This window comes from Babjeviella inositovora (assembly GCF_001661335.1).
Source record: "Babjeviella inositovora NRRL Y-12698 unplaced genomic scaffold BABINscaffold_1, whole genome shotgun sequence".
Taxonomy (NCBI): Eukaryota; Fungi; Ascomycota; class Pichiomycetes; order Serinales; genus Babjeviella; species Babjeviella inositovora.
Window position 1 is genome coordinate 2005491 of NW_017566838.1, and position 19682 is coordinate 2025172.

Below are 19682 nucleotides of genomic sequence, written 5' to 3' on the forward strand. Positions count from 1 at the left end.
CAAGGGGCGTGGCTTTGGTCTGGTAAGTCACAGCCTTGTAAAGTAACTTGGAAGGATCAGCGAGTTCTGTCATCTTGTGTATGTATTAGCGATATTCCAGTATTTTAAACTGATGTAGAAAAAGAATACCAAGGTAGGCGTTATGTATGCTTTTGATGTTTCACAGCCTGGAATGTTGCTCTGAGTGCGCATGCCGGAGGGCACTGGGCTTGCTCCTTCTATGCCGCACCCGCGGCTTAGAAATATAACAAGGTGAGCCGTACTCCAAGAGAGTTAATCCATGCGGCTGAGGTTCTTACTAATCTACTATACTCCCCGGCTAAACCTTACCCAAGATTTCTCTCCGATTCCGAAGCCGCACCATAGAGGCTGGATACACCTGCCCAACAGCAAGGCCATCAACTCACAAAAGGTGCTGATTACCCGGTAAGTGAAGCTATTACCTCGGTTAGAGAGGTTACTGCCTTATTTGGGATGTACCAGATGTTACGAATATCATTAACGATAGGGTGATCACTACTGGTGTCGAGAAACGCCTGGAAACTCTCCGTGTAGTAAGTGTGTAGCTGTCACGTGGTAAGAATTGATACTCTATATATGGAAGTCGATCTCTCCCTCCTTTATCCTATATAAATTATACAGCCAACAAGTATACTACTATAAGTGGATATTCTACCCTCGAGGTTGAGATATACCACACTCAGAAAGAGGAGAGCGTTAAATATGCAGCTGGATATGCGGTATTCACTTAATAAACAAATGTTAAATATTAAACGTATATAAAAAACACTTTACACTTGATCCTTTTTCACTTCGATAATCACCTTCCCCCTGGCTCTGTTGGTGGCCAATCTATCCACGGCCTTCGAGAAGTCTTCGAGACTGTATGCTGAGTCAACGGTGATCTTAATCTTGCCTTCCTCGAATAATCCCATCGCTCTCTTGCACCATTCCGCGTTAGGACCAGCCATACTGAAAGAGTAGTTAAGTGAACCCAAACCCAACTTACTCTTAATATTTTTTTTGATGAAACCCAACGAGAGCGCATGTGTGAAGGTGTATGTCTCGTAGTCAGGCTTCTTGTCACCCACGATTGTCACAACAGCGGAGCCCTCTTTCTTAGACTTCAAAACATTGTCTATTTTTGGGAATAGATCGGAGTTACCAGCACAGTCGAACACAAACTGGAACTTTTCACCGCCCAACTCGTCCTGCACAATTTTCGCCACGGGTCCGGCAATATTCTTGTGCTTGGTGTAATCAATAGTGTAATCGGCACCCAACAGCTTAACAAAGTCGTCAGCACTGCCAGAGTTCACCGTGACGATAGTCTTAACCTTGTAGGCTACCTTGGCTAACTGGATAAGATATTGCCCGCAGGCGGTGGCACCGCCGATAATCAAGATATTAGAGCTCGAGCCAACTGGCTTTGTAGCACCGTGGAGCTCCAACATGTTATAGGCAGTGTTGAGAACGAGAGGCCAAGCGGCCAATTCGTTGAAAGATAATTTAACATCGGTTGGGACCTTGACGATACCTGGGTTCTTGGTAGGATTCAATACAAGGTACTGAGCCACAGTTCCGATACCAAACTTTTCAGTGATCACACCACAAACCTTGTCACCAACTGAGTATTTTCCAGACAAATTAGCACCGACCTTGGCAACCACACCCGCGTAGTCTCTCCCGAGAGTCTTTTGGTTGGAGCCAACCATCCAATTACTTGCACGGTGCCAAAGCATATCCACAGGGTTTAACGCGGCCGAGTGAATTTCAATGAGTATATCATCAGTGGAGACGTTATAACTACCGTTAGCCTTCACTAGAGAAATGCTTTCTTCAGTGAGCGCAAGGGGCGTGGCTTTGGTCTGGTAAGTCACAGCCTTGTAAAGTAACTTGGAAGGATCAGCGAGTTCTGTCATCTTGTGTATGTATTAGCGATATCCTGGTAGTTCAAACGGATCTAGAAAGAAAGATTAAGCTAGGCTTTATATACGCTTTTTGTGTCTCACAGCTTGGAATATTACTCTAAATGTGCATGCCAGAGAGCACTGAGTTTGTTCCTTCTAAGCCGCAGGTACGGCATAGAAATATAACAAGGTGAGCCGCACTCCAAGAGAGTTAATCCATGCGGCTGAGGTTCTTACTAATACACAATACGCCCCGGCTAAACTGCACCTGAGATCTCTCCGATTCCGAAGCCGCTATAGAGTTTTCCATGCTTAGAAATTTCGTGCGCTGAAGCCAAAGAACAGGGAAGTGCTGCAACGAATACATACGTATCATATAGAGTTCTGAAAACTTTGGCGCTTAATGCTTTTAGCTATTTCAATATTCTTAGTAACCCGCCGTGTATCCGGGTTAAATCTTACTTGAAATTCCTCTCCGATTCCGAAGCTACTATAGGGTTTTCCGTGCCTAGAAGCTTCACGCGCCGAAACCAAAGAACAGGGAAGTACCGCAACGGATACACACGTATCATATAGAGTTCTGGCAAATTGATCCTTGACGCTAAATACTAATACTAGGCTCTTAACTTTTTTTATAGCCATTTTAGTATACCTCAGAAGGTTTAGTGTTACATACTTGCAAATCGGCACCGGAAAAACGTATACTGTTAGCTTGGCATGTTACAGCACTGTTGCTTTAACAACATAATTATTATGTAATATATCATCGATGAAGTTTATCTAATGGCAATTTACAAAGTTTTTCTCATCGGGGAACACCCTTGATTCATATTTATTTTGGTATGCCGGGAAACTTTACGGGGGTCCCGCTGGTGAACTGTAGTGTATGTATACACATAGAAACTACTTCGAGGCATGTAATTGAACTGCTTCACTTATAAATCTCCGATATTGAGAGATTTTCATGCTTGTTTGTGGGTTTTCATATGATGGCCCAAATTATCCGGCCGAGAGAACATCATGTCACAGACCAGACACAGATAGGGCTTTTCTTCCGTGTGCACACTTATAAAATGTCTTTTCAAATTCTCTTGGCGGCGAAATCTTCCCCCACAGATTTTGCACTTGTGCTTTCGGATATTCGCCTCCTTGCCACCCTTGGTGCTTAGTACGCTCTGAAGTAGAGCAGCCTTGCGGCCTCTGGTGACTTTATTCTCAATAATCTTTGATTCTGGATATTGGTCAATTTGGATACGCGAAAACATGGAATAGTTTGAACTAGCTTTCGCACTTCTGCCATTGTAAGGCATGGAGATGCTTTTACTTGGCCTTGGTGCGCGATAGGATGCATCTTTGGAGTTCAAATCTTCCTCTTCATCGCTTGAAACAGAGATACTAACATCCAGTGATAGACTGCAACGAGGATATCTTGGCCTAAGCCGTGGCATGGAGATTCCCTCTCCCATAGGACTGGCCACGTTTAACTTAATCGTAGGAGGATCGGGGCCCCTTTCAGACAGACTTAGTGTCATAACACCCATACTGTTATTTCCGGGTACAGCTGTTGGAAACGTTTCAATACGCTCGGTAGTAGATGTGGATAACCCAACTGGATCTACAAAAAACTGTGAAGAATTCATGTTGTTCGATGATAATTCCAAACATTGGAAAAAATCTAGACAGTTAATTGGCGAAACAGGTAGATTCCCTTGCAGATACGCATTCAGAAGGGTTGGATACTCCTGGTTCTGGGAAAGAACGGGCGTGGAGGTTGCTAGGAGGAGGTCATCACATGTATCATCACTATACGATATACAAGGGGTAGATTCTGGGGAATTGGGAGATATATCCAGACCGATACTCCCAGCATAACAGGCGTGGTAGAGAGAAGAATACCTAACAGGAGTTCTTAACGGGATTGACTGAAGGTAAAAACAATCTTTTGACTGAGGTAAAACCGGAGTGGACTGGTATTCTGTGGATGAATTTATCGGCGGGATCATGTCGTCCAGAGCATAAGCCATATGGTGGTTAACCTGAAGTGGAGCAACCAACCCACGGATACTGCTATTCTTATCAGTGTTGTGATATATACTCTTGTAAGCTTTCAAAAGGTCATTGGACGAAGAAAGTTGTACTGAGTTTATACGTTTATTATCAAATTCTTCCGGATGGGTAGGTGGGGTATAAAAGGCAGCACGATTGAACCTTTTTGAGGAGCTGTGAGCCATTCTAAATATGATTTTTGAGCCTGACAAAGGCTTAGCAAGTGGTTTGGCCGGGACAGCAGCACGGCTGAGATATCGGAAGGAGGCTGCCGGTGTGCTTATATATACTAAGCCAAGAAAATTTCAACCATTAACCTCCTACTTTTAGTCCATGGCTTTAGCTGCACAGGGAGGTTAGGAAATGAGGTGGGGGCTATTTTTCATCTTTGTATAGCTACATATACCCCGATCAACGTTTACAATGAATATGATGAGAAAACTAGTGGACTAGATCCTCCATCACCCCCGAATCTGTAGTAAGTGGGTGATTCCCCTCCTACCTGGGTATTTCCAGTGGTCGCACATGCCAAAAGTGGGGTATTCGTGTATGTGGTGGAGCCGGCAAAGTTTCGAATATCGCACCACTGAAGTGATATTGTACATGTAGGTATCGAAACAAAGCACATGCGCAAAATTAATGCTCATCATAAATATTTCGAGGTGGATCCGAACCAAGTAATAGGTCTCTAAAACTTTAGAAATGGTGCAGACAGTTGGTATGCACAGTAGTTAGACCAATGCGCTCTATTCCCGATACATGCATATAACAGCTGCGCATGAGGTGCAGTGATACCACCTCACATAATCAGCAGATTATCCAATGGTGTTTTGGACGCGATATGTCGCCTACCGCTGATTGTATGTGCCAGGAAGTTTCATAATGCATGGATTCATGCATAGATATTTTTCTTCGTGTATCAATCGCAGGAATTACATTGCTGCGTGTGAGAAAGGCGACGCACACCAATTCTAACGCACATCACCATTTCCAAAAGGGCCAGGAGAACAGCATTGGTGATTATAGAGTACGGTGATATAATATATACCCTCAGGGTGTTTTAATGCGAAGAGATTTGCTACCTCGTACGCATGGAACTGTATTAACACCTTGGAATGGCCTTCTTGCGCTTTACTAGGATTCGCTTGGCTGAACTGTTACATGCCCAAGCTGGTTTAATGAGGAAAACCGGGATTGCCAATATTTTTGAAGGACTATTCCTCTGAGGGTGAGTCCAATAGATGTATATTGATGTACTGACATGGGACCTTATTATCTGTTTATCCTTTTTCTCGAAGCAAATCCTTATCCCCCCGAAACAAAACCAGATGTATAATCCAAGAAGTTTCTTTTCTAGGCTGCACTGCCGACTCCCTAGATTGTGGGCTGAGCTATGATCGGCACGCCGGTACAGGGTTCATGGGTGTACATCTAATTTAGTGTTCTATGTGGAACCTAAATAGAAGTACCAGTCACGAGGTACATAATATTGGGCACCGTCTATACCCATAATCCCGAGAAAACTTCTATGTTTACTGCAGAAAAATATCCAGGAATACCCTCTGTCTTTTGTAGCGCCGTTGGCCTCCTGTCAATGTGCATTGAAAAAAGACGGGGCTATCTTTATGGTTGAGAAAAATGAGAAACCTCCTAATCTCGGAAAGGAATGAACTGAACCAAGTTAGATAATGGCTATAGTTGGAACAAGTGGGTATCTATGATGCATAGAAATTAGTTTACCTGGCTTTCGCTCACGATATACCGTAATCCTGTTTATCAGTGGTTGGTGATCTAGACTGTGAAAAATATTGCTGGATAGATAGAGATAGGGGTGTTTATAAGTGAGGGTTACCCCCTGTTACAGAGATTCTCCTAGCGTCTTGCATGCATGTGGAGGCTGGGTCGCAGTGGGATACTCTGGTATGCTTGGACGGTAATTGAAAAATCCACAAGGTTGTACATGTAATAAAATACCTGTACGTCCACATAATCGTCGAGAAGCCCACTCTGGTACGGTAATACACATTCAATACTTGGTGTGTCACACCTGGTTAGCGGTGTTATGCCCATGAACCATGAGGTTTTATATAACTAGCATTAAAGCCAGAATATCAACTAGAAAAAAAGGGATAAAATTTGCAAAAACTAGGGCTTAGCAGTTTGCTGTGCGATTTAGCCGATAGGCATTGGGAGGATTGATTCATTGTCTAAAACTTATACATGTGGTTCATCGAAAAAGGAGCCTGATATTTCTATAGAGCTCTGAATTTATATAGACAACAATATTAGCGGGACTAAAACTCCAAGCTTAAGTTTTCTTTTTCATCTCAAGAATAACTTACCAGAATATGACTGAAAGCTACTCTGTCTAGAGCAGGTTTGAAACCTTTAAAAGCATAAACAGGATCGACGGTAGCTTCCAATTTCTTCAACAAATCAACCACCCAAGCGGTGTATTTGTTTTCTCTTTGGAACCACAACCAGTCTATTTGAAACCTCGACCCAATTTACCCCAAAACATCGCATCCAAACATTCCCAACGAAATGCTCTGGATACATTAGTGGACTTGTGTCTGTTTTACCGTCTCCAACAATGATAGGTAGGTGAAGTCCCCGCTTGGCCTCAACTTCAGACCGATGGCGTGGTAAGACCAGGTCAAGCCGTTTTCGGCTGAATGATTCCGATACATTAAGAATATGACAACTGAATGGCAGTTCCCGTGCAACTGACCACTAGGTAGCTGAGTCATTTAGAGATCAACCGTCTATTTTTGCCATTCTGATGACGTGAATTATTCCTTCCTTAGCCGAGTCTGGCGCTCACGTTGATGGCTGACATTGAGCCCAGCGCTCACATCAACTATAAATATCCCAGGTTATAGCCTCAAAACTCCTCTATATATCTAGATCCAATTCTACCCAGATATAATTCTCCACATACATAGTTACAAGTTAGTTAGGACTCACGTGTATGCTTATAGCCATACCCGATTAAGAGTTTATGTGTAAATCACCGTCCAGTTTATTTCCATTTATTCCTCAATCATGAATGCAACCTCAGATTTGCTGGCATAGAGGTGAACTTTTTTTTTGAATCCCTCTGAATTTTGTGGAAGTTTCTCGGTGTATTTTTTATTAAAACGTTACGTGTGGACTCGGAAGGCCTCCTGATAGTCATTAATATAAACCTCTGCCGTGATAGATCCACGTCAAGGTACAGGTTGAGGGTATTAGGATTTAAGATATACTATAAGATAAACAACGAAATATGGAAAACAAAGATAATCAGAAACATCAAAAGAAAGAAAAAAGCAACTAATTGTGCGCGGGATGTCTATGGAGTCAGAGCTGAGGAGTTATCTGGGCCTTGGCATTAGAAGACAACGTGTTTCTCGTCTGCAATCTCATTAAGGACTCGGCTTGTGAGAAACCTGGCAAGTCGTGGGTGGTGGTGACCCTCTCCAATGAGGTTCTGCTGGACAAGTACTCACCGTCACGAATCATATTCAACCTCATTTGATCCAACGGGGTTAACTTCTTCTCCCCAGCACCCGAGCTCTTACGTCCAATTCTTCTGATGGACTTGAAAGTTCTTTTTAACACGCTAGGCTCACGAGTAGGAGCACCCGCTGGCAGTGGCGCTGCTTCGGGGTCTCCAGTGCCATTGGCATTTTTGGCAAGAACCGGGTCTTGATACACAGAGGATTCATGAGAATAAGAGTCATCCGTCTTCTGGTTTACCCCTATTTGTTGGCGGTGAGCCTCGACGTCATGAAAATCGGTAGGATCGTATCCGTCGGGGTACGCACTGAAGTACCCCTCGTTTACCTTCACTCGGATGGTTTCAGCATCCTTGGGGAAATAAAGACCCTTGATACAATCAATGGAGAACCTTGGCAACATACAGGCTAGTATACCCACAAAGAAAGTGCACCAGGTGGACAAACTGCCAAACACGCGAGGGGCAGAGTTATAGAACTCGCCGCCGGAGACGTTTGTAGACCATACACCGGTCCAGAAGAAGACAATCAAAATCGAGAAGGCATTGATACATAACGTCAACCAGTCCCACCGGTACTGGCGCATTAATACGTACACGTTACTGGAAACAACAGCAATATTGGTCACAGTGATACCGATGAAGAATCGATGGTCCTGGGGCAAACCGTTCATGCCATTAAAACCGATACGGTACAAGCAGAACGGGAGGAAAAAGGCAATGGCGGATTGGTATAACCCATCTAACATGTACCAGAAAAACTTGTACTGGGACCAGTCCTTTCTCAAAATACCGGAGCGGTACAACTGCGGAACCAACAAACTGACAGTATCAGAGACATCTTGGTCCAACACAGCCAAGAAAATGACAGGTAACGAGGTAAAAGCCAAGTTATAGAGCATAAGGAAAGTGTACTCAAAAAGGTAAGACCCGTCAAAGTTGTTGAAAATACCGTACCAAAACAACGTCACGGTGAATACCGTATTTTTATAGAAGAAGCACGGGATCATTTCAGCAAGTCTCTTGTACGACCATCTACCGTGAACTAGCATCAATCTGGTCAAGAACCTAAACTGGCCGATGGCATAATCAGAGGACATGACGGCCTGTCTACCTTCCTCACCTGCAATACCGACACCGACGTTGGCAGCCTGGATCATGGCAACATCGTTAGCACCATCACCAATAGCCAAGGTCATAACTTGCAAGGAATCCTTGACCAATTTGACCACAAGAGCCTTCTGGGCAGGAGAAACACGACAGCAGAGAACCGCCTTACACTGTTTACCCAACAACAAAAATTTGCGTCTCAAGAATTCATCACCCGAAAAGATAATCGACAAGGCCGCACCGTCAACAATGACGGCAAAAGAGCCGCGGGCTGGCGAATGGTCCTCTCTAGCAAGTGTCAACTCTTCCTGGGAGCCGGTCATCTGGAAGTTGTCCTGCAAGTACAGAGTGAGTAACGAATCAATGTGAGTAGCACCATCAGTGATATTTTCGTCTGGCCTGATCACCAACAATTTCATATCATTTTCTAACAAGTTACACGAGAACCCGATATTGATAGCCGTCTCGATTCTGTCCCCAGTCAAGACCCATAACTTTATTCCGGCCTGGCCCAAAATTGCAATAGAGTCGGGAACACCATCCTGCAATCTGTCTTCAATAGCGGTACCCCCCAACAAGGTCAAGTCTTTTTCGATCTCGTCGCAAACAAGCTCGATATTCACATCGCGGTCGCTATCAATGGAGTTGATGGCCTTGTCATACTTGAGTTTCCAGTCTTGATATTCCTTGCGCGAAACCAGTCTCTGGGCGATACACAAGGTTCTCAATCCTTCCTTAGCGTAGTCTTCCAAATGCAAAGCAGTGCGAGACAACATATCCTGGTCAATCGTGGAGCCAGCTAACTTTTCGAAAATAACGCTATCGGCACCTTTACAGATCAAAAAGATCCGTCCGGAGGCGTCTTCGACCACAGAACTCATTCTCTTTCGGGCAGACGAGAACGGAATAGCCGCCAAGAGGGTGAAAGTCTGTTCCTTGCCGTAAACATGCAACGTCAAGCTCTTTCTGGTGCGCCCGGAGAAGACAATACCCACGTCACGGGCTACACTGACCAACGCAGCCTCATCTGGCGACTCGGCCTTGAAAAGCTTGTGGTCCAAGTATTCTGGATCGTCCTCGGTAACGACGGTATGGCACAACGCTAACGCAGTCATAAACTCCTCGTTAGCCTGTTTCTGTCTAGGACTGGGGGTGGAGGCGGAGATATCCACGGCGTACTCAGACGAAACAAAGGTGACCTCATCGTCTACGAGCTGGGAGTTCTTAGAGTGACTTTTCAATAAGTCAATCATGTCGGCTCTGTCGGCAGCAATGCGCTTGTTCCACTTGAGGGACTCAGCCACTACGTCCTTTCCCTCACGCTTTTCCATCCCCTGTCTCGCCTCGGTATAGGCCAAACCGTAAGACTTGCCGTTGATGGAGCACTTCTTGAACTCCATGACGTTTTGCGTCAACGTTCCGGTTTTGTCGCAGAACACGTACTCAATCTGGCCCAAATCGTCTGAGATGTTCCACGCCTTGGGGGTACACGGGAAGTCAAGCTTCTCATAGTACATCTTGACATCCGAATAGATAAAGTACGCCTGCAACGTCTTGACAATTTCGATGGAGATATAGAGGGAGATCGGAACCAAAGCCTGGTAGATGATAAGTGCCACAAAGAAGGCCAACGTACCGTTACCGGCGGAGGTGGGGGAGTACGGTTTGTACTCAAAGAATAACCGGGAGGTTCTTTTCTTGTTGTAGAACAAACCGTTAACCACACCGGTGACGAAACACATGACAAACAACACGGCAAAGTTGAAAATCACGGACAAATTCAACTCATTGGCAATGCGCGATTTCTTAGTCGGGGTAATGCCCGAGTTGAGCATGATCTTGGACTCCGGACCGGTGTACACCACCATACCCAAGGCCCACTTGGTGTTACGCAACGTGCAGCCTCTCAACAAGACATTGTCATTGGTAACGACCTCGCTGGCGGGCACGGGGGTCTCCATCAACTGGTTCTTCTCGCTGTAGTAGTCAAGATAGTTCAAGACCCCCTTGAAGGCGTACAAGTTCGGGTTTGGCCCCTCACACTCGAGCCAGCACTGGGCACGGGCAAAGTCGGTAGAGTAATGCAAGCCCTCACCACAATGCAATGCCATTCTACTCTTCAAGTTGGTCTCACCATCCAAGTTCTTCGTCTCGATGAAGCAGTTACCTTCTTCGCCAGAGGTGGCGAAGATGACAACGTCTGCAGGCACCTCTTCGTTGTTGTTGATGCGTATAATGTTACCCACGTGGATGTCTTTCCAGTTACGGCGCTTGAACAGACTGCTCCGGGTCGTAGCTTCTAAGGGATCCGAAACAGGGCTCACCACGGTGTGGGGGTGGACAGGAGACACCTTTCTGGTGGTCCTGGAGTCCAAGGAAGTGCGAACAATGTTGTCGGAGGCGACCGAGGTTCTGCGCACGTCTGGAACATGCTCGCTGCTCCCGGTCTTTGGTGGGCTACCCTTTGCCGGCTTCCCCTTGGCCATGAGCTTCTTCATGATGGCGTTGCTGCAGCGCTTCTTGAAGCGCCGCCAGGCGCCCACTTTGGTTTCCTGGTAGTTTGGGTTGTCCAATCCTACAAGGATGTGGATGGGTGAGTTGTTCAACTCCATGTCGGAGATCACACGACGGTAGTCCTCGAAAGCATCCTTGATGGCGGTGAGACACACGATTACCACCAACGGCACGGCGGCGAGTCCAGGGGAGCTCACACCAAAGATCTGGATCGGCCCAAGGATGATCAAGAACAAGAAATATGAGTTGGCAACGTTTCTGAACTGGAAAAAAAGGTTTTTCGGTAAGAAATTGAGTGGCGTGTACTTGGTGGTTCTGATTTTGTTCCGGGGATATGTTCTCAACGGCGTTTTGGACGTCTGGTCGACCACCATATCGTCTGGCAACGGCAAGTTGAGAAAGATCCGGCGAGGCTTAGCATTTTCCTCGTCGATGATGTGTTGTGGCGGGCCCACACCAGCAAAATTGTGATTATACGCAAAGTTATGGCACTTTTGTTTGAACGTGAACTTCCGCTGAGGAAGTTCGGGCTTTTCAGAAAACTCCTGCAAAGACATGAGCAATAGCAACGGTTCTGTAGTTTGACTAGCGGCTTGGAGCTTTGTCTTCAATAGCTGACCGTTTTGCGTTAAGTAAAACGCTGGGTTGCGTCAGGGATTAGGCTATGTTTTGAGCCGCTATGAATTACTGACCTAATGGGGCTGCATGGGGACTGCATATTCGGCTTGCTTTTCAAATTTGTTCCGGCCGCTGCCGTATGCAGGCCGTCCATGTTAGTATAAATCTGACTGAACGTTAGACCACCATGCGGTTAAACTCGAAAGAACATCTAGAGCCTTTAGAGCCCCCGTGAGTGTTTAGTTACGGAAAAAAGGGATTTTTTAGTTGAATTTTGGTAATTTAAGGGGTTCCAATGGTTCTTCAGAACAGCTAATACCGGATCTCGCGCCATAGCTAGTGACTGGCTAGGGAGGGGCAATAGATCGGAGTCGCCAACACACTGCACCAGGAAGAAACCTCAATTACGTATTCGGGTCAGCAATATTTTCAAAATTAAATCAAATTTATCATCAAATTGATAAAACTGTGGGGTTCTGTGGAATAAAAAAAAGTGGCCAACTGCTGCGTCTGGACCCTGGACCCTGGAGTGTTTTTATTCCCCCATTCATCTTTTATTTTTGAGATCTACTTCCAAAACTATACATTAGTTATGGAAAACTTTTTATTCTAAGTAAGCACCTTCGTATGAACTAACGAATAGGTTCCTAACAAGCTTCTCATGGGGCGAATATACCGATATGTCCTGCTTGTTCAATGAACAACACTTCTCTATTCTGGTTTAACAGCATATTTAGCAGACACACCACATAATTTAGTGCTTAACCTTCCGGCCCGGATTCCCAGAGGCTTCCGTGCACATTGTCCCACTGCAGTTGCACGTGTCAATACGAATAACAAAAACTTCTGGGGTTCCGTTCCAAATTCTGAAATTTCATACCGTTAAATACACAATCCTGATACAGGAAAAAAAGGGCTTAGTCTTTACGAGCAACGCTAGCGATTGCCCTCCCCTTTCTTATCCTGCATGTATCTTCATTTTTCACCTCATGCCGGGTAACGTTGTACTCTCGACGTCCACCGATCTCTGACCTGTCTCCAAGCTTGCCATTGAGCCCTAAGTTTCTCTTCCTCGTCATGCTTATATGAACGAAGAAAAAGTGGTTGTACTTTTCTCAATTCTTTCCTATCACATTATCCATATCATTAAACATGTCCGCTGAACACTCCCACTCCCACGCCGATGGCGACCACTCCCACTCCCACGGTAACGAAATCCCACAGGGTGCCGATGTTGCTGTTTTCGCCCAGAACGAATCCAAGGCCAGAAAGGCCATTGTCAAGTTGGGCTTGAAGCAGGTTAAGGGTATCTCCCGTGTTACTTTCAAGAGAAAGGGTGGCTTTATTGTTGCCATTGACAACCCAGACGTCTACAGATCCCCAGCTGGCTCTTACGTTGTCTTTGGTGAAGCCAAGGTTGATGACTTGAACAAGAGATTCGCTCAGGCTTCTCAGTTGCAGGCTCAGGCCCAGGCCGCTGCCGCTGTCAACCAGGAACCAGTTGACAAGTCCCAGGAAGCTATCCTTGCTGACTTCGAAGCCGCCTCTTTGCAGGACAAGGTTGAAGAAGTTGACAGTTCTGCCCCTGTCGACGAGTCTGGCTTGGAAGCTGGTGACATCGAAGTCATCGTCGAACAGACCGGTGCCTCTAGAGCTAACGCCGTCAAGGCCTTGAGAGACCATAATGGTGACATGGTTAACGCCATCATGGCCTTGACCTCTTAAGTAGGTTGGCTGCCGTTTTTTTCTTCAATGCAATGCTTTGAGATGAATCAATGTAAATGTAAGTTTTGGTACAAAGGTTTTTGTTTGAGAAGCTGCCGTATAAATGTCAGCATGCTATTTTTAATAGTATTTTACCAATTTATACCATTTCTACTGAAACTTTCCGGTGCATCCGAATGCCATAGAGGATTACTTAGGGCTAGAGAATAGCTAAGTGCGCGTTTTAATAAGAATCAAAAGGAAAATAACGAGTCGGAGGGGACAAGGTATAATCTGCATTTACAGGTGTATAAAAACTCCTGATATTATTGGTATTGGTCTATTATACCTATTCAACAAATCATATCACCTACCTCGATTATGTAGGAATTGTGATTTCCTATCTTCTACGGATGCGCAAGACTCTTACTCACCCCGAGTCACTGGGACCGTTTTGCGCACGCGAAACTTTCCCCGGGGGGATCCCCTTACACATTGATGAGGCCCAAAAGCTCTACAAAAAATAACAAGTAATCTAAGTGGATCTGAACTAAATTACATTATATACAGTGGAATGGGATTGTTTTTGTGGCACTTGGCCTGACTGGAAAACAAAAACCATAGGTTGTCGGAGAGGCTCGTCCTTTGGGTAATAAATAATCATCAGCTTTACTGAAAGTCCTTGACCGTCATGTTACGGGTCATGGCTGGTAAAGCAACTCTCAAACCGTCCAACTCCTTGGTCATATACACCTGGCAACCCAATCTGGAGGTCTCGGTCAAGCCAAAGGCCAAATCCAACATATCGTTTTCGTCGTCAGTTGGCTCTGGGATCTCATCGTACATCTCCGGGTCAACGATAACGTGGCAAGTGGAGCACGCGCACGAGCCACCACAGGCACCCTCCATGTCTAAGTTGTAGTGCTGGGCGATATCCAACAAAGAATCGCCTTCGGAGACGTCAAATGTGTGTTGGGCCCCGTCCTTGGTTATGAAGGTGATCTTTAATTCCTCGCCCGCCTTTGGGGTGTGGATGTGACCATGGAGTCTGATGCTGGTCACGGCGAAGCCTCGCACAGGCGTCCTGAGAGTATGGTATCTGGCAACACGGATGGATGAGGCGAGCAATGTTCTAAGCATGATAGATGGTTATATGCAAGCGGGTGAGAAATTCTTGCCGCTTGCCACTAATATATGTTGCATGGTGAAAAATAATGTTCGCGAGATTACCGGCCTCGGTGTTAGAGCTCCATCGGGCAGGGCTGTGGAAAACTGGATTCCATTTTTTAGTGTAGGTACCAATTAATTGGTATCAACACGCTTTTTATTTATTTATTGCCACTAGTCTTGTCTCCTGGCTTATCCAGGACCTGCGGGTGTGACGTCGCTGTAAGAGAACTTATCCAGCCTAGGAAAATAGCACCTTACCACGTCACTCAGTATAGTCACATTCACATGTCCGAATTATTCCAGACCTATGAGTCTGAGTACGAATTGGCCCACCAAGAGGCGGAACAGAAGTTGAGCCAGATTAGCGATCTAGCTGGGGGTACGTAAAGAACCTTTACTCTTTAAGGCAAAGCTAACAATATAGATAAGCGTCGCACTGCGATGAGGGATGTTGAAAGAGCCACTGATGAGTGCTTAGAAATTGTAAGTCGTTTTCATCACGTACCATTTCAATACTAACCGCTTTAGTTGGACCAAATGAACCTCGAGATCCAGAACATGTCCACGAACGAAAGATCCTCATACAACGCCAAGTTGAGAACGTACAAGGCTACGGTAGACAAATCGAAGAAGCAGTTGAAGTTTCTCCAGGACAACACGAACCGTGACGAGTTGTTTCTGGGCCGCACACAGGAAAGCTCCGACCCCAGCTCGCATGACTACCAACGCCAGCAGTTGTTGAAGAACAATGCTTCCTTGGAGAGATCCTCCGACCGCTTGAGAGACTCGCAGCGCGTGGCATTGGAGACGGAGGAAATCGGGTCCTCGATCTTGAACGACCTCCGTGGACAGAGGGAGCAGTTGGTGAATTCCAGGAACCAGTTGATAGATGCAGACGGGTATGTTGACAAGAGTATTAGAACGTTGCGGTCCATGACCAGACGTTTAGCTGCAAATAAGTTAATCAGTTACGCCATTATCGCTGTGTTGGTGATTTTGATTTTGCTTGTTATCGCCAGCAAGTTTACCTAACCCCCCTTACCTTTCGCTTCTCTTTACAATTTAATATATTTGCTTTGAACCGTAAGTAGGATAGTTGTCAGGAGTATTTTTTTTGCCATAGTGAGTATCATCAGTCCAAACTAAAAAATCCGGTGCGAATTCTTGGCAGGGTGAAGGCTAGTTGGTTGTCATAGCATTCCTCGCCTTTAATGTTTAAAAGAGGTCATCTAACTCGCCCAATATTGATAATGATATGTTTCATTTACTTTTAACAGACGTCAATCAAAAGATATATCTCAGCCTCACTCCCCCCCTCTTCCTTGATGTCGTCCATCCATGCCCAGGCATTTCTTAATAAATCATTTCTACTTCTTCTATTTAAAATTTCAGTTACTAAAAAATACAAAATACTAATTGTGCGTTTCCAACTCGTCGCTAGAAACCACGGCGTCTCTAGACGCATGCAACTGCAAGTTCCTTCTGATCATCTCCAACAAACCGCCATCGTCACCATCAACCTCGGAATCAAAGCTAACATTCGTCGATTCTCTGCTCAATGGATGACCAAAGTAATCAAACTGCTGGTTGTGCTGACTGTCAGCCTGCAATCTTGTGTGGAGGTGTTTGCCCGGGGTTGACGGCTGGCTCTCGTTCCCATAAATCCCCTTCTCCTCCTCGCTCATTTCCAACACCTGCGCGGTGAGGTTAATCAACGATTTGCCAGACTTGCGTCTAGTCAAGCTACCAGGAAATGGTCCAGACTTTGGCACATACTGCATCAAGTGATCACGGTTCATCTCCTGGAAGTTGGCGATGGACTTGGCGGAAGTTGGAGGCCGTGGAGTGTCTGGAGCTCTACACGAAGTTCCAACGTCGTGGATCCACTTAGCAACCAAAGCGGTCCACCCGCACTGGTGCGAGGCACCTAAACCTCTACCTGTGTCACCGTGGAAATACTCGTAGAACGGAATGTAGTCCTTAAAAAATGGGTCCACAGAGGCAGTCACATCATCACCATTACAAGCACGCTTGCCCTCAGCGTTAGGGATGAACAAGTGGATGAGGCGCTGCTCGATCTCTTGGGCAACCTGCGCGAGGTTGAGATACTCGCCAGAGCCCTTAGGACACTCGACCTTCAAATCAGACCCATAGTAGAGGAAGAACCGCTGGAGCGACTCCACGATCAAAAAGTTGACCGGGAACCAAATCGGACCACGCCAGTTGGAGTTACCCCCAAACAATCCGCTGTCGGACTCGCCTGGAAGGTAACTGATGTCATAGGTGTTCCCGTTGTTGTAGTACGCGTACGGGTGCTTGTCGTGGTATTTGGAAAGCGATCTAATACCGTACGGCGACAAAAACTCGTCCTCGTCGAGCATCTTTTCCAAGATGGCTACCAAACGGTCCTTGTCCACGAGCGCGAGCAACAAGCGCTCGCCCACACCCCTGTTCTCCATGGACGCGATGTTGCGCGCGGCCACCTCCGAGCGGTTGGCGATAAACCACTCCACGCGCTTCTTGAAGCTGGGTAACTTCTCCAACATCGACGGCTCGAGCGTGAGACATGCGTAAAGAGGAATCAACCCGACAAGCGAACGCACGGGCAACTGCGTCGATGCCGAACCCTGGCCCCAGGAGATTGCATCGTAGTAGAACTGGTCTTCTTCGTTCCATAAAGAGCGCCCAGTAGGGGCAATCACACCCGTATCAACCGAATCGGACAGCTCGTCGTACTTGAACGTCATGGCATCCGCAATCAACAAGAAATGCTCAAAAAATTTGGAAGCGATGTCCTCGTACACCGATCTCTCTTTAGACAACTCGAGCGCGATGTTGAGCATCTGCAAGGAGAAGAAAGCCATCCAGCCGGTGGCATCTGCTTGCTCCAATTTTCCGCCCGTCGGCAACGGCTCAGAGCGATTGAAGATCCCGATGTTGTCAAGCCCAAGGAACCCGCCCTCAAACACCGAGTTCCCTTCCGAGTCTTTCTGGTTGACCCACCACGTAAAGTTCAATAACAACTTCTGGAACACGCGCTCCAAGAAGTCCCTATCCTCCCTCCCGTACATCTTTCTCTCGATTTTAAAGATTCTAAACGCAGCCCACGCGTGAACCGGCGGGTTCACATCTCCGAAATTCCATTCGTACGCAGGAATCTGCCCGTTGGGATGCATATACCACTCTCTAGTGAGCAAGTCCAACTGCTTCTTGGCAAATTCGGGGTCAATCATCGCCAATGGAATGCAGTGGAAGGCGGTATCCCACGCGGCAAAGAACGGATATTCCCATTTATCTGGCATGGACAACACGTCATCGATGTACAAGTGTTTCCACTCGCGGTTGCGGCCGCCAGCACGGTTCTTAGGCGGCTTTGGCGTTGAGGGATCACCATTCACCCACTGGTCCTGGATATAGTTGTAGAACTGTTTGGTCCAGAGCAAACCGGCAAACGCCTGGCGCTGCACCATGCGCAAGTCTTCCGTGATAGGCATTGGCGAGATGTTCCAGTAGAAGTTATCCGCCTCGTGCTCGCGTAGCGCAAACACCTGATCGAACTGCTCCTCGTCAATCTCCTGGGGCTCCCCGTTCATCTTGGAGAGCTTGTATCGGATGGTGACGTAGTCGCCTGCGGGAACCCCACCGTTCTGGTCAAACGCAAACCATGCAGCGGCCTTGGTTCCGATGTTGTCCGGGTTCACCGCACCGGCCATCTCGTCCACTACGTAATCGTGGAATGCATCCTTCACGAACGGGTGCTTGTTCGCCTGGCCGTAGAGGCGCTGTGTGTTGGTTTCGTTATCCGTGAAGAGCAACTTCGGCTCGACATCGGGCAAGTTGTCAGCCACCGGTGGTGCCGGGGCGAACACCATCCGGCGGCCGCCCAACTTCCAGTGGTCCACCTTTACAGAAGTAACGTCCGTATTTTCCTTCAGAAGCTGCGGAATCGGCTGTTTTTCCGGGTCCTCACGCCCCCAGGCCCAGGTATTTCTGAACGTAATGTGCGGCAACACGTGCAACGGCGCGGGCGCCGCGCCACGGTTGTACGCGGTGACACGGAAGTACAACTCGTCCGGATCCTTATCATCCTTTGCCATCTCGAACACCACATCAAAGTACTCGTTGTCATCAAACACGCCGGTATCCATGATTTCGTACTCCAACTCTTTGCGTGAGCGGCGGCCGTTTTCGGCCACTATGGCCTCGTATGGAAACTTCTTGTGCGGATACTTGTACAAGTACTTCATGTACGAGTGGGTCGGAGTGTTGTCGAGATAGTAGTAGAGCTCTTTGACGTCCTCCCCGTGGTTCCCCTGGGGCCCCGTGACCCCGAACAAGCGTTCCTTCAAGATGTTGTCATTTTCGTTCCATAACCCAAGCGTGAAACAGATAAGCTGGTGGTTATCGGACACACCCGCGAGCCCATCCTCACCCCAACGGTACGCGCGCAGGCGCGAGTGTTCAAACGGAAAGTCAGACCACGCGTCCCCGTTGTACGAATAGTCCTCGCGCACCGTCGCCCATTGGCGCTCCCCGACGTACGGGCCCCAGCGCTTCCAGTGCTTCTCTTTAGTGCGGGACTGTTCTAACCGCTGCGATTCTTCCGTGTTAAGTATTGTCATTTGGTCAACTGCGATGGGATAATTGAGTATGATCTATGGGTAGATGAGTAGCGGGGAAGCAGATAGTGGGGGATCTTATAGGAAAAGTCACAACAGCAAAGTCGATTTCGGGCAGCAGGTGGCCAGACGCCGGATGCAGTGGTAGAGGGGCTTTCGATGCAGGACGGCAGAGGTCGGAAGGGTTTCCAGAGCAACTCCGAGGGGCGCTGGGGAGAGCATCGTAGCGGGGTAATATTACTTTCTCTTGCCTCTTGGTTCATTTCTTTCTCTCCGGCCCAATAATCTAGGTACAACTATGCATTCAGTTTATTTCTGCTCAAGCTATTTTTTTTTGCACGTCCATGCTTCTGGCACTGGGAGCTAATTGAGTCCCGAGGGAGGTCGCTCACCGATTAGTTGTCCTGCAGTGAGCCAAGGATTTAGACCTGCATGCGTGGCTCGATATTTGTCCGAGCTGAGTCAGCAAAATTTTCATGGAAGACTCGGACT

At 46.9% G+C, this 19682-nt stretch overlaps 8 protein-coding genes across 8 annotated transcripts; 2 read left to right on the forward strand and 6 right to left on the reverse strand.

Annotated features, from left to right (window-relative positions):
- Window positions 1-725: 725 nt before the first annotated feature.
- BABINDRAFT_57243 (uncharacterized protein) lies at window positions 726-1922 on the reverse strand (the record flags this gene model as incomplete). Its single annotated transcript, XM_019132277.1, has 1 exon — window positions 726-1922. The coding sequence occupies one exon, from the start codon at window positions 1920-1922 to the stop codon at window positions 792-794; it is 1131 nt and encodes a 376-aa protein (XP_018988366.1). The 3' UTR covers window positions 726-791.
- Window positions 1923-2208: 286 nt separating this feature from the next.
- Window positions 2209-2714, reverse strand: BABINDRAFT_80024 (uncharacterized protein). Its single transcript, XM_019132717.1, has one exon. It carries the CDS (start codon window positions 2550-2552, stop codon window positions 2283-2285), a length of 270 nt encoding a protein of 89 aa, XP_018988367.1. The 5' UTR covers window positions 2553-2714; the 3' UTR covers window positions 2209-2282.
- Window positions 2715-2819: 105 nt separating this feature from the next.
- BABINDRAFT_159507 (uncharacterized protein) lies at window positions 2820-3280 on the reverse strand. Its single transcript, XM_019127696.1, has one exon. It carries the CDS (start codon window positions 3218-3220, stop codon window positions 2873-2875), a length of 348 nt encoding a protein of 115 aa, XP_018988368.1. The 5' UTR covers window positions 3221-3280; the 3' UTR covers window positions 2820-2872.
- A 3892-nt stretch (window positions 3281-7172) lies between these two features.
- Window positions 7173-11707, reverse strand: BABINDRAFT_159508 (uncharacterized protein). The gene has a single exon (XM_019127697.1). The coding sequence runs from the start codon at window positions 11634-11636 to the stop codon at window positions 7299-7301; it is 4338 nt and encodes a 1445-aa protein (XP_018988369.1). The 5' UTR covers window positions 11637-11707; the 3' UTR covers window positions 7173-7298.
- Window positions 11708-12725: 1018 nt separating this feature from the next.
- On the forward strand, window positions 12726-13565 carry EGD2 (Egd2p). The gene has a single exon (XM_019127698.1). It carries the CDS (start codon window positions 12850-12852, stop codon window positions 13420-13422), a length of 573 nt encoding a protein of 190 aa, XP_018988370.1. The 5' UTR covers window positions 12726-12849; the 3' UTR covers window positions 13423-13565.
- Window positions 13566-13960: 395 nt separating this feature from the next.
- On the reverse strand, window positions 13961-14610 carry YAH1 (adrenodoxin). The gene has a single exon (XM_019127700.1). It carries the CDS (start codon window positions 14539-14541, stop codon window positions 14071-14073), a length of 471 nt encoding a protein of 156 aa, XP_018988371.1. The 5' UTR covers window positions 14542-14610; the 3' UTR covers window positions 13961-14070.
- A 246-nt stretch (window positions 14611-14856) lies between these two features.
- Window positions 14857-15603, forward strand: VTI1 (v-SNARE protein; the record flags this gene model as incomplete). Its single annotated transcript, XM_019131546.1, has 3 exons — window positions 14857-14950; window positions 14996-15054; window positions 15100-15603. The coding sequence occupies 3 exons, from the start codon at window positions 14857-14859 to the stop codon at window positions 15601-15603; spliced, it is 657 nt and encodes a 218-aa protein (XP_018988372.1).
- A 246-nt stretch (window positions 15604-15849) lies between these two features.
- BABINDRAFT_44396 (uncharacterized protein) lies at window positions 15850-19193 on the reverse strand (the record flags this gene model as incomplete). Its single annotated transcript, XM_019132105.1, has 1 exon — window positions 15850-19193. The coding sequence occupies one exon, from the start codon at window positions 19191-19193 to the stop codon at window positions 15984-15986; it is 3210 nt and encodes a 1069-aa protein (XP_018988373.1). The 3' UTR covers window positions 15850-15983.
- Between the last annotated feature and the right edge of the window lie 489 nt (window positions 19194-19682).